At 32.9% G+C, this 12279-nt stretch overlaps 1 protein-coding gene across 9 annotated transcripts in view; it reads left to right on the top strand.

The window, feature by feature from the left end:
* The window catches only part of POLI (DNA polymerase iota), an 81747-nt gene that overhangs the window by 1486 nt on the left and 67982 nt on the right, over positions 1-12279 (top strand). For 5 of the 9 annotated variants that reach the window (XR_013165111.1, XM_077135433.1, XM_077135427.1 and 2 more), the window contains exons 2-4: positions 46-171; positions 1813-1977; positions 10132-10284. Coding sequence is in view for 8 of the 9 variants with exons in the window: in XM_077135433.1 (XP_076991548.1) it covers positions 46-171; positions 1813-1977; positions 10132-10284 (444 nt within the window). In the remaining variant the exon portion in view is untranslated. Of the gene's footprint in view, positions 1-45; positions 172-1799; positions 1978-10131; positions 10285-12279 lie in introns of all 9 variants that reach the window. The other 4 variants (XM_077135428.1, XM_077135430.1, XM_077135431.1 and 1 more) reach the window with 3 other exon arrangements.

Below are 12279 nucleotides of genomic sequence, written 5' to 3'. Positions count from 1 at the left end.
GATAAGCTCTGAATTTTTTTTTGTTTTTTTTTGCATATTGTATAGCAGTACATCATCAAGTGGTGTCAACAGGAAGTTCGTCATCCAGAGTCATAGTACACGTGGATTTGGATTGCTTTTATGCCCAAGTAGAAATGATCTCAAATCCAGAACTAAAGGGCAAGCCTTTAGGTAATTCTGGATGTCGATATTTTCATTATATAATGATAGGATATATGTTGATATGTATGTTTATTTTAATCTGATTTATTAACTGCATTAATAAAAATTTTGGAAGCAGTTCTTAAAGTTTATTTTTAAAAGTAATCTTTTCTTCATTATTAGGTATAAACTGTATGAGCCGTATTTAATAAATGGTGAATTTGAGACACGTTGTGTAGCCAAATGAACGAAAAGCCCAGAATAAATTTTTAGTGATCTGTTCTGTTGAGTGGCTTAGGTCTCTATGCAGATTTCTTTTTCCCAATTAGTTTGAAATTTTACAAACCTCATATCTCAAAAACAACCTCTGATTACTTTTTTGATGGAAATTTTTATTTTCCCCTTTTTGAAATTAACTTGTCAATTGTAAATTCTGACAAAATAGTTGGATTTTGAACAGAACCCTAAGTATCAATTCATTTAGCAGAAGCGTTCATGAAAGTAAGCATCTTTTAAAATAAAAGGCAAAGAAAATTATACATTGTTTGCTTATTGAAATGGGGCATTGAACATTTTTATTCATAGCTTAAACTGAGAAGCAGAGATTTTCTTTAATGCATGAGGAACGATCTTTTAGTGGAAGTGTAGAGAATTTTGGTTCACTTGCTGCTGCTACCTTTTTGTTCCTAGTTTGGTTTTGATAAATTCCAATCCAGCCCAGCCTAGTTGATTGCTAAAGAACAATTGGGTGCCTAGTTTCTGGTATGCCAAGGTAAATTTAGGATCATTAAACCAGTTAGGATTAAGATACCTATGCTTTATCCTAAAGCCGTTTTTAAGTAGTGGCATTGTATCTCAAGGTACTCTATAGATAATGCAAATTATTTTAGCAATTTTACAGTACCAATAACAAATTTTTTGTAGATTGTAGGTGATCAGACTTTCATCATTTTTGATTGGGAGGAGGCTCATAATGTCTCCTCATGATCTAATCTTTTCTGCAAATTATGAAGAACAAATTCAGTGATTAGGACATTTGTAAGGGGATGATCCCTAACGATCACTATAGGTTGACATTTGTAACAGAACGTTCCTTTATATCCACTGGCAAGTTACTCAGAAGAATAGCAATCAGTCTGTTCTCATTTTTTTTTTTTTTTGGTAAAATGAGTCCTACAGTTCTATAAGGCAATAAAGATTAATCTGAATTTATGTTGTCAGGAAGAATCTTTGATTTGTCTGTTAGTACTGAGGACTCAATAGGGATTTATGGTAATTTTTCGTTAAATTTAAAAAATATACACAGATTGCCTTTTGGATATAATTGGTCCATCTTCTAATATAATTCTTATATTTGGTACTTTATTGTTTAAAAACTTTCCCAAGTAGGTGAAACAACCAAAGATTAAAAATGGAGTACAGAAAGTAATATAATATGTTGGTGTCTAATAATCCGTAAGTAGCAGATAACTTGAAAACCTCTGTTCCTGCTTTATAGGACATTGATGAATTGGGGCTATATATTTTTTTTTAACTGAGATAGGATATTTTATTCTTGTCAAAAGATTGCATTACAATTTATGTAATTATAATGTGAAATGCAGTACATTGTATTTTAAGATGTTTCTTCAATCCTGCTCAGTTTTTTCATAAAACAGGTTGTTTTTATAGGAGTTCAGCAGAAATATTTGGTGGTTACCTGCAACTATGAAGCCAGGAAACTTGGAATTAAGAAGCTTATGAGTGTCAGAGATGCAAAAGAAAAGTGTCCACAGCTGGTATTAGTTAATGGAGAAGATTTGACCCGTTACAGAGAGATGTCATATAAGGTTACAGGTACAAATTATAGGCAGTATAACTTAGCATTAATTTTTACACAGAATGTATATTCATGACATGAATCTTTTAATAAATGTAAAATGCCACAATTCAGTTCCTAGTTAGTGATAACTTCTTGAGTCTGGTCCCAGTTTTGGGGAAAAAATATGTGAGGGTGACTTTATATGTTGTTAGAAATACTGACAAGAAAATGTATAGTTGGAAGTATTTTGAACTCTGTTCTAACTGGTATTTATATAAATATCATTAAAAAAAATGGAAAATGAAATTTAAAAGAAAATGGGAGATGTATTATAAAGAAAGCCAATTACAATTGAATTTTGAAGTCCAAGTTTAATGAATTTTGAAGAAATTTGCTTTTCTCTTATACATTAATGATAGTAGGAGAGGCTTCTGTAATGTTTGATTACCTAAAAACTGATTTGTTAAACTGTTAATAAAAATAATGGATATATTAATTTTTTCCTGAAAGAAAGCCGAGAAAAATGGACAAAGGATATGCACTGTCAACTTACAATAAGCGCAAACCCAAAGGTCCAGTAATTATATGGAATTATTATGTGGGGAAAAAAAAAGTTCAAATTCATTCCTAGCTAAGGGATGTGAGAAAGATTTTATATTTTTTGTATTTATCATATTTGTAAAAAAGTAAAGGATGTGAGAAAAAAGTAGAAACATGAAGGATTTATAAGCTTTTTAAAAAGCAGTCTAGAAGTGCTTATTAAATTTAAAGATAAGCATCTTCTTCAACCCAGAAATCCCACTGCTGGAAATTTATCAAATAGAAATAAAATCATAAGTATATAAGGACATATGTGCAAAGATGTTTGTTTTAGCATGGTTCGTAATTGGCAAAAATATGGAATGAAAGCAAATGCTTGTCATTAGGAAATTGGCTAAATAAACTAAGACTTTATGTAGTGGAATATTATGCAGCCATTAAAAAAGAAAGGTTTGAAGCTATACTGTTTGATTCAGAGATATGCCTTGTGGCTGAGTGAGTTAAAGGTAATATGTAAAATCCTGTGTGTCATATTTTCCTTTATTTGTAAAATGATGCCTCTTATTCTATATATGAATAAGAATAAAAACATAAGAGGATGTATACCACCTTTTTATTTTTCCTTTTTATCGCTGGTTAACTTATGGAAGGGAAGAGACAGTGCTGAAATGGGAGGAAAAGGGAAGCCAAACAGATAATAAAAGACTATTCTTCCCAAATAATCACATATGCATTTATGCAAAATATTATTTATCTGGATATTAAAGAGTTAATTTTTAATGTACAGAGAAGTGATTATGTAATACATGAAGTTCTTCATCTTGCCTTTGTACTTGATGGTCTTTCATATCATTTGTAGAACTCTTCTTTTAAATTCCTGGATGTTATCCCTCTGTATTGTTGTTCCGTATTTACTTAACCAGTCCATTAGTCATGTGATAGTAGTTCCAATTTATGCCTCTTGTCCTTACATAATTATTTTTTTTATTTATTTTTTATTATCAAACCAAAACAAAATGTAACATGAACATTCTTAACTTACAAACATCCTGTGCATGGTGTACAATCAGTGGCTCACAATATCATCACATAGTGGTATATTCATCACCATAATAATTTTTTAGAACATTTGCATCACTCCAGAAAAAGAAATAAAAAGAAAAAACTCACACATGCCGTACCCCTTATCCCTCCCTTTCATTGACCACTAGTATTTCCATCTACTCGGTATATTTTAAACTTTGTTCCCCCTATTTTTTTTCTATACCCCTTAACATTCCCTTTCATTGTTCACTAGTATTTCAGTCTACTCAATTTATTTTAATATTTATTCCCCATTATTTATTTATTTTCAGTTCATATTTTTTTACTCATCTGTCAATATAGGTAAAGGGAGCATCAGACACAAGGTTTTCACAATCACATAGTCACATTGCGAAAGCTCTGTCGTTATACTTTCATCTTCAAAAAACATGGCCATGGGAAACAGCTCTACAGTTTCAGGCACTTCCCTCTAACCTCTCTAGTACACCTTAAACTAAAAAGGGAATATCTGTAAAATGCATAAAAATAACCTCCAGGATAACCTCTTGACTCTGTTTGAAATCTCTCGGCCATTGACACTTTATTTTGTCTCATTTCTCTCTTCCCTGTTTTGGTTGAGAAGGTTCTCAATCCCTTGATTCTGAGTCCCAGCTCATTCTAGGATTTCTATCCCATGTTGCCAGGGAGGTTTGTACCCCTGGGAGTCATGTCCCACGTGGAGAGGGGGAGGGCGGTGTGTTTGCTTGCCGTGTTTGCTGAGAGAGAGAGATAGGCCACGTCTGAGCAACAAAAGAGGTTCTCTGGGGATGACTCTTAGGCCTACTTTTAAGTAGATTTAGTCTATCCTTTGAGGGAATACGTTTCATATGAACAAACCCCAAGATTGAGGGCTCGGCCTGTTGATTTGGTTATCCTCACTGCTTGTGAAAATATCAGAAATTCTGTAAATGGGGAAGTTGAATTTTCCCCTTCTCACCGTTCCCCCAACAGGACTTTGCAAATACTTTTTCACTGTTCAAATCAATCGTCTATCTTTCCTTCTGGTTTCATTTGTACCCCCAGCTGTCCTCCCTCTATCATTCTCACATTCAGCTTCATTGAGTGTACTAACATTATTGTGCTATCCATTTCTGAATTTTTACAATCAGTCCTGTTGCACAATCTGTATGCCTTCCACTCCAATGACCTAAAATCTACCCTATTTTTATCTCCTGATGGCCTCTGTTCTTAACTGAAATTCTCCAAGTTCATTCATGAATGTTAGTTCATATCAGTGAGACCATGCAGTATTTGTTTTTATTTCTGGCTAATCTCACTCAGCATAATATCCTCAAGGTCCATCCGTTTGTTGTTACATTCTTCATAACTTTATTCTTACAACTGCATAATATTCCATCATATGTATATACCACAGCTTGTTTAGCTACTCCTCTGTTGATGGACATTTGGGCTGTTTCCATCTCTTGGCAACTGTAAATAATGCTGGTGTAAACATTGGTGTGCAACTGTCCGTTTGCGTTTTTGCCCTCATGTCCTCTGAATAGATACCTAGGAATGGTATTGCTGAATCATATGGCAATTCTATACTTAGCTTCCTGAGGAACTGCCAAACTACCTTCCACAGCAGTGGTACCATTTTACATTCCCACAAAGTGTGCCTCTTTCTCCACATCCTCTCCAGCATTTGTCATTTTCTGTTTTATTGATAATGACCATTATCATTGGGTATGAGATGATATATCATTGTGGTTTGTATTTGCATTTCCCTAATAACCAGGGAAATTGATCATCTTTTCATGTGCCTTTTAGCCATTTGTATTTCCTCTTCTGAGACATGTCTGTTCATGTGTTTGCCCATTTTGTAATTGGTTTATTTGTCTTTGCTGTTGAGTTGAACAATCTCTTTATATATTCTGGATACTAGACCCTTATCTGATAGATTGTTTCCAAATATTGTCTCCCATTGTATAGGGTGTCTTTTTACTTTCTTGACAAAGTTCTTTGATGCACAAAAGTGTTTAGTTTTGAGGAGTTCCTATTTATCTATTTCTTTCTTCAGTACTCCTGCTTTGGGTGTAAGATCTAGGAAACCCTTACATAATTATTGTAATTCTTTAACTCAACATTGTCTTATTTTGGATGATAAATTGTATCATCTCCTTGCATAATGATGGGCTGTTAAATCTGTTACTAATTTTAAACATATATCCTGTGGTGAATATTTTCATAAAGAAATTTGGCATACTTTTATAGATATATCCATAAGTTAATTTCTTAGAGATCACTTGCTAGATCAGTGGTGATTTGGATTTAAAATTTTGATGATCGATATATGTTGCATTTGAAGTTATACTACAGTACTTGCTAGCATTAAAAGTAATTTGCTTTTCTGCTTAGTATGTAAAACCTTGTCTTCTGTTTTTCTTATGTAGTATTGTTTTGATAAATTAGCATGTATGAGCTTGTTAGATACTCTCAGACTGTAAAGATTTTGCCTGATAGGTGAAAAATAGTAAATCATTGTTTGACTTATATCTCTATGTGAGGTTGAAGATGTTTCCATATATTTTTGGTCATTTTGTATTTATGTAAATTTTTTTCCTATTCATTTGGGCCTATTTTTCATTTGTATTGTTCATATTTATCAAATTGGTTTGTGTCATTTTTTTTTGGTAGTTAAAATTAGCTCTTTGAAGGCCAGGAGTTGGAAGTATTTTTCCACTTTATCTCTTGCCTTATTAAATCTTTTTATGGTGTCAGATTTATCAGTCTTTCCTTTTTTGATTTCTGGGTCACTGTAACTTTTCACAGTGAAAATATGCTGGAAATTCTGTGAGTAATTCTGGTTTTTTATATTGGTTCTTAATTTATAAAATTATCTTGAAAGAATTAGTATACCAGTGTAATATCCAGATGTATTTTAAGCATGGTTTGTGCATTGATAAAAAGTTATGGTAATTTTGATTGTGGTGTTTTTATGAATTGAAATAGAAACATAGACTATATAGACTACTGTATGATTATCTGGCTTGTTCATCATCTATAACCTTATTGTATATTTCATATTTCATTTTACAATACATATTTTTATGTCTAGATTATATTTTTTGTAATTACTCCTCTCTGTGGGCCTTCCATAGTTATATTTAATAAATGCATCTTGTTTATGAAGTTTACAGCAAACACATAAAAGTTAAGTTTAGGAATAGGATAGTTCAGTAATTTGTCCCTGTTACATAGTAATAGAACCAATGTAATCAGTCAGTACTTAATGATATACTGGCTTTATGTGTGATGCTGTAATTAACTTGCTTTTGGGCCTAGTACTTAAAATGTTGTCCTGTGTTTTCCTTATGTTGTATTCTTTTTTTTTTATTAATTAAAAAAAATTAACAAAACATTTAGAAATCATTCCATTCTACATGTACAATCAGTAATTCTTAATATCGTCACATAGTTGCATATTCATCATTTCTTAGTACATTTGCATCGATTTAGAAAAAGAAATAAAAAGACAACAGAATAAGAATTAAAATGATAATAGAGAGAAAAAAACCTATACCTCACATGCAGCTTCATTCAATGTTTTAACATAATTGCATTACAATTAGGTAGTATTGTGGTGTCCATTTCTGAGTTTTTATATCCAGTCCTGTTGCACAGTCTGTATCCCTTCAGCTCCAATTACCCCTTCTCTTTTTTTTTTTTTAATTAACAGAAAAAAAGAAATTAACCCAACATTTAGAAATCATACCATTCTACATATGCAATCAGTAATTCTTAACATCATCACATAGATGCATGATCATCGTTTCTTAGTACATTTGCATCGGTTTAGAAGAACTAGCAACACAACCGAAAAAGATATAGAATGTTAATATAGAGAAAAAAATAAAAGTAATAATAGTAAAAACAAAACAAAACAAAACAAAAACCTATAGCTCAGATGCAGCTACATTCAGTGTTTTAACATGATTACTTTACAATTAGGTATTATTGTGCTGTCCATTTTTGAGTTTTTGTATCTAGTCCTGTTACACAGTCTGTATCCCTTCAGCTCCAATTGCCCATTATCTTACCCTGTTTCTACCTCCTGCTGGACTCTGTTACCAATGACATATTCCAAATTTATTCTCGAATGTCCGTTCACATCAGTGGGACCATACAGTATTTGTCCTTTAGTTTTTGGCTAGACTCACTCAGCATAATGTTCTCTAGGTCCATCCATGTTATTACATGCTTCATAAGTTTGTCCTGTCTTAAAGCTGCATAATATTCCATCGTATGTATATACCACAGTTTCTTTAGCCACTCTTCCGTTGATGGAGATTTTGGCTGTTTCCATCTCTTTGCAATTGTAAATAACGCTGCTATAAACATTGGTGTGCAAATGTCCATTTGTGTCTTTGCCCTTAAGTCCTTTGAGTAGATTCCCAGCAATGGTATTGCTGGGTCGTATGGCAATTCTATATTCAGCTTTTTGAGGAACCGCCAAACTGCCTTCCACAGTGGTTGCACCGTTTGACATTCCCACCAACAGTGGATAAGTGTGCCTCTTTCTCTGCATCCTCTCCAGCTGTTGTATTCTTTTGATAAACTGCTTTATTTTCTACATGTTGCTCTTGAATATCAGATACATACTTTTGAAAATAATTTAGAAATTGATGAGGGAAATATAAAAGAATCCTTATATGTTATCGCACACATTATCAGTCTCTCCTCAGAGGAGAGAATGGTATTCTCTAGGTAGCTATAAGATCACAAGTGGTGTCACAAAATCACATTATCTTTCTTAATGACTATTCTCTGATATTATAAATGTTGGCATCAGTAAAACAAAGCATTTTTTGTATTTGTGTAAGAAAGTAATCTATGTGGAATGGATAATCCTTTTATTTTTGAACCTTCCAATTATAGGACCTTAAGAATCTATGCATTTTTCCTATGCTGAAACTAATCATTTCTTTGCTATAATTCAGGGGTTAATCAATAGGAAGTGATTCAGGGGAAAGAGAAAAATTGCTCCCAGTGATTTCAAAGTTGTTATTAATCTTCATCCTAATATATAAAATTGGTAGTGCTTTCAGTTTTATTTCAGATTTTAGTTCAATTTAGAAATCATTGACTCAGGGACTAGATATTGTGCTTGGATGCCGAGCATTCAACTATATGTAAGTCGTGGTCCATCTCTGCCTCATGACTCTTAAGGAATATGCTTGGAGATAATCAAAAAACTGTATTGTAGGTTAAATGACTTTTCTGTTTGGCTCAATAAAATTTGGATTTTTAAAATTTTGCCTTTTTAAACTCTTGTGGAAAAATCAACTATATTTGTACTTATTTTGACTTTTTGAAGCAGACTATATTTTGTGACACTGCTTCAGGATCATAATTAACACCAAGCATCAATTGTATAATGTACCTCAGATATAGAAATGATAGGTGTAGAAGATTGAGCCAAATAAATTGCTTTAACTGCCTTGGGAATTTAATTTTTGGACTTTTTTTGGGGGGGGGGGATTGTTACCTCTACTCAAAATATGGTAAAGAAAAACATCCCAGTTAACTGAAGGTTTTATTATCTTGTGAAACTTTGGATTTATGTGAATCCTTTAACAAGATATCTGATGTATTTTTTGTTATTCTTCATTTTATTTTATTATAGTAACATATATAACAGATATAAAAAAAACCTTTTTTTCATTTTAACCATTTTTAAGTGTACAATTCAGAGGTATTACATTCACCATGATGCACTAACTTTACCACTATCCATTACTGAATTTTTCATAACTTCAACCTCAAACAGAAATTTTGTGCTCATTAAACAATAACTCCCCATTCCTTCCTACCCCCAGCCTTTGATAACCTCTAAGTCACTTTCTGTTTCTATGAATTTGCTTATTCTAGATATTTTTGTATAAGTAGAATCGTATAATATTTGTCCTTTTGTGTCTGGCTTATTTCACTTAGTGAAATGTTTTCAGGTCTCATCCTTTTGTGTCATGTTTTAGAACTTCATTCCTTTTTTTTTTTTTAACATGGGCAGGTACCAGGAATAAAACCTGGTCTGGCCTGGCAGGCGAGAATTCCGCCTGCTGAGCCACCTTTGCACCGGCCTTCATTCCTTTTTATGGCTGAATAATATTCCATTCTATGGATTTAATACCCCATTTTGTTTATCTATTCATCTGTTAATGGACACTTGGGTTTCCTCCACTTTTGGCTATTGTGAATGATGTTGCTGTAAACATTGGTGTACAAGTATCTATTTGAGTTCCTGTTTTCTCTCTTTGGGAAAAAAGTGGAATTACCGAGTCATATGGTAATTTTATGGTTGATTTTTTTGAGAAACTACCAAACTGTCACAGTGGCTACACCATTTTACATTCCCACTGACAGCGTATGAGGGTTTCAATTTCTCCACATCCTCACCACCACTTGCCAGTTTCCATTTTAAAGAATAGCCCTGGGTTCAGTTTCCAGAGCCTGCCCATACAAAAAGAAAAGTATAGACCTGATGTATTTTTTTAAGCCCAGAATAGTTAAGTCTATTCCAGTTCTATTTTGGTTACGTTTGTGTCTCCAATATTATTTCAATTTAGAGTTATTGGAAGAATTTAGCCCAGTTGTTGAGAGACTTGGATTTGATGAAAATTTTGTGGATCTAAGTGAAATGGTTAAGAAGAGACTACAACAGCTTCAAAGTGATGAACATTCTCTAGTCACTGTGTCAGGTCACGTATATAATAATCAGTGTGAGTGAGCTCTTTCTATTTTCTATTTAGTAACTAAAAGTACATACATATTTTATTGTTCAGTGATTTGGCTGTATTATTCTGAAAGTTTTGTGACTTGATGGTATAGCTATATTTAGTAATATGTCTGGGATAACTAAAACTAAGTATTGCTTTTCCTTATTAAATTTGCAGATAATTAGATTTTTATTATACTATTATCTATAGTACACAATTTACATTAGGGTTCACCATTTATGGGTTTTTTAAAAAAATTTTCATTCTGGTAACATATATACCACCTAAAGTTTCCCATTTTAACCACTTTCAAATTCACAATTTAGTAGTGTTAATTACATTCACAATGTTGTGCTACCTTACCACCATCTATTACCCAAACTTTTTCCGTCAACCCAAACAGAAACTCCATTAATAACTGGTACATTCCTTACCTGGCCCATAGTAACCTGTATTCTAGTTTTTGGCTATATATTTGCATATTCTAATTAAGAAAATGAGATTTTGATGATATGTAGCTCAATGCTCTGTGCAGTTTTCATTGCTGGTACAGTCCACCTGTTACTATTTTTAAGCACCAAAGCTCTTTAAGTTACTGGCTGTAAAAAAAAAATGGCTGTTTGCTCTAGGGAATAAATTTCAATCCTACTCTTACTCCTCCTAAAACTGTCTGTAAGCAAAATTCTGAAGTAGGCTAAATTTGCCTGTTACCCCTCTTTAATTTGTTCTCTTCTACTCCCCTGAGGCCTTAAGATCCTCATGTTATTTTTTTCCAAGTTGTCCTTTGGAATCTCGGCCAGGCCTACCTCCCCTGTTGCTGTGTCTTCCCTAAGCTCCTATTTAATCAATTCAAAAAGTTTTGCCAACATTAAGCAAGAAAGCAAGTGTTCATCTTCACATATTAAGGTGTAAATGACTGATGGTGTTTCCTGGGATAATTGTATTTAAAAATAGAATGCAATAAGCCCCAATGAATATCTGGACTTTTAGACATCTTGTGACTCTGCTGGTTACTCCCATGTCATACCCCTTAGAAGATAAGCTACTCTGCTTTTTTGTAAGATTTGCCCTGATCCTATTGCTTTTAGGGCTCAGCATATGTTTCCTCTTTTGCCCCTTCTTTGAGAGCTGGTGATCAATCTCTACCTCTTTGGGTTAAAGAAGAAAAGGTATAGAGTTGCACTTCTCTTGTAGATGAAGACATGAAGCTTTTCATGTGCTTTTTGTAACTATGCTTTTTCGTCCCTTACAAATTTGTTTTCAAGTAAACTCAGATTTTATTGCTTAAAATAGATTACAGAGGGCTAGGTTTTATATCCTAAAAAGAAAATGTCCAATTGTTTATGAATTCCTCCTCCCTGCGAGATTTTATCTGAAGTTTTTTCAAACCTGGAGAAGTTGAGGAAATAGAAGTATGAATACCCATTATGCACTTCCTGTAGATCTACAAGTTTTTATCACTGCCACATTTGCTTTCTGTCACTACCTATTGATTGAATGATGAGCATTTGAAAGTATATTGCGGACATCAAAATACTTCATCCTCAAGTACTTCTATCTAACATGAGTCTCATGATATGGTTAGTCTTACAATTCTAGTAGCATTGGCACACCTAAGAACATTTGTTCTTATATAGTTTCCCTACTCCCATTCTACTTCTTATAAAAGATCTCTTAAATACTTAGTGTTTTCAGTAGTATATATGGCTAGTACATAAAGTTTAGATTTAGGTCTTTTAAGGTATAATGGTTTCTTATTATATAACAATATTTTTATGTTTACTTGCGGGTAAATATAAGTAAAAATTTTACTATTGATATTAGGAATTTTTTTAGAAGAGCACTTTTCATAATCTGCTAATCATTAAGTACTTCCATTATGCATTTACTATCAGTAGGCCCTTATAATTCACTTTTATTTGTTTACAGTGTTTCTGTGAAGGAGATTAGTCAAGTGGTTAGTAGTATGGTGGTGGTAGTGCAGTGAATATAGGCTTT

The sequence above is a fragment of the Tamandua tetradactyla genome, chromosome 18 (assembly GCF_023851605.1).
Source record: "Tamandua tetradactyla isolate mTamTet1 chromosome 18, mTamTet1.pri, whole genome shotgun sequence".
NCBI lineage: Eukaryota > Metazoa > Chordata > Mammalia > Pilosa > Myrmecophagidae > Tamandua > Tamandua tetradactyla.
The sequence above is the reverse complement of the archived record's forward strand: the minus strand, read 5'-3'. Positions and strand labels throughout refer to the sequence as shown.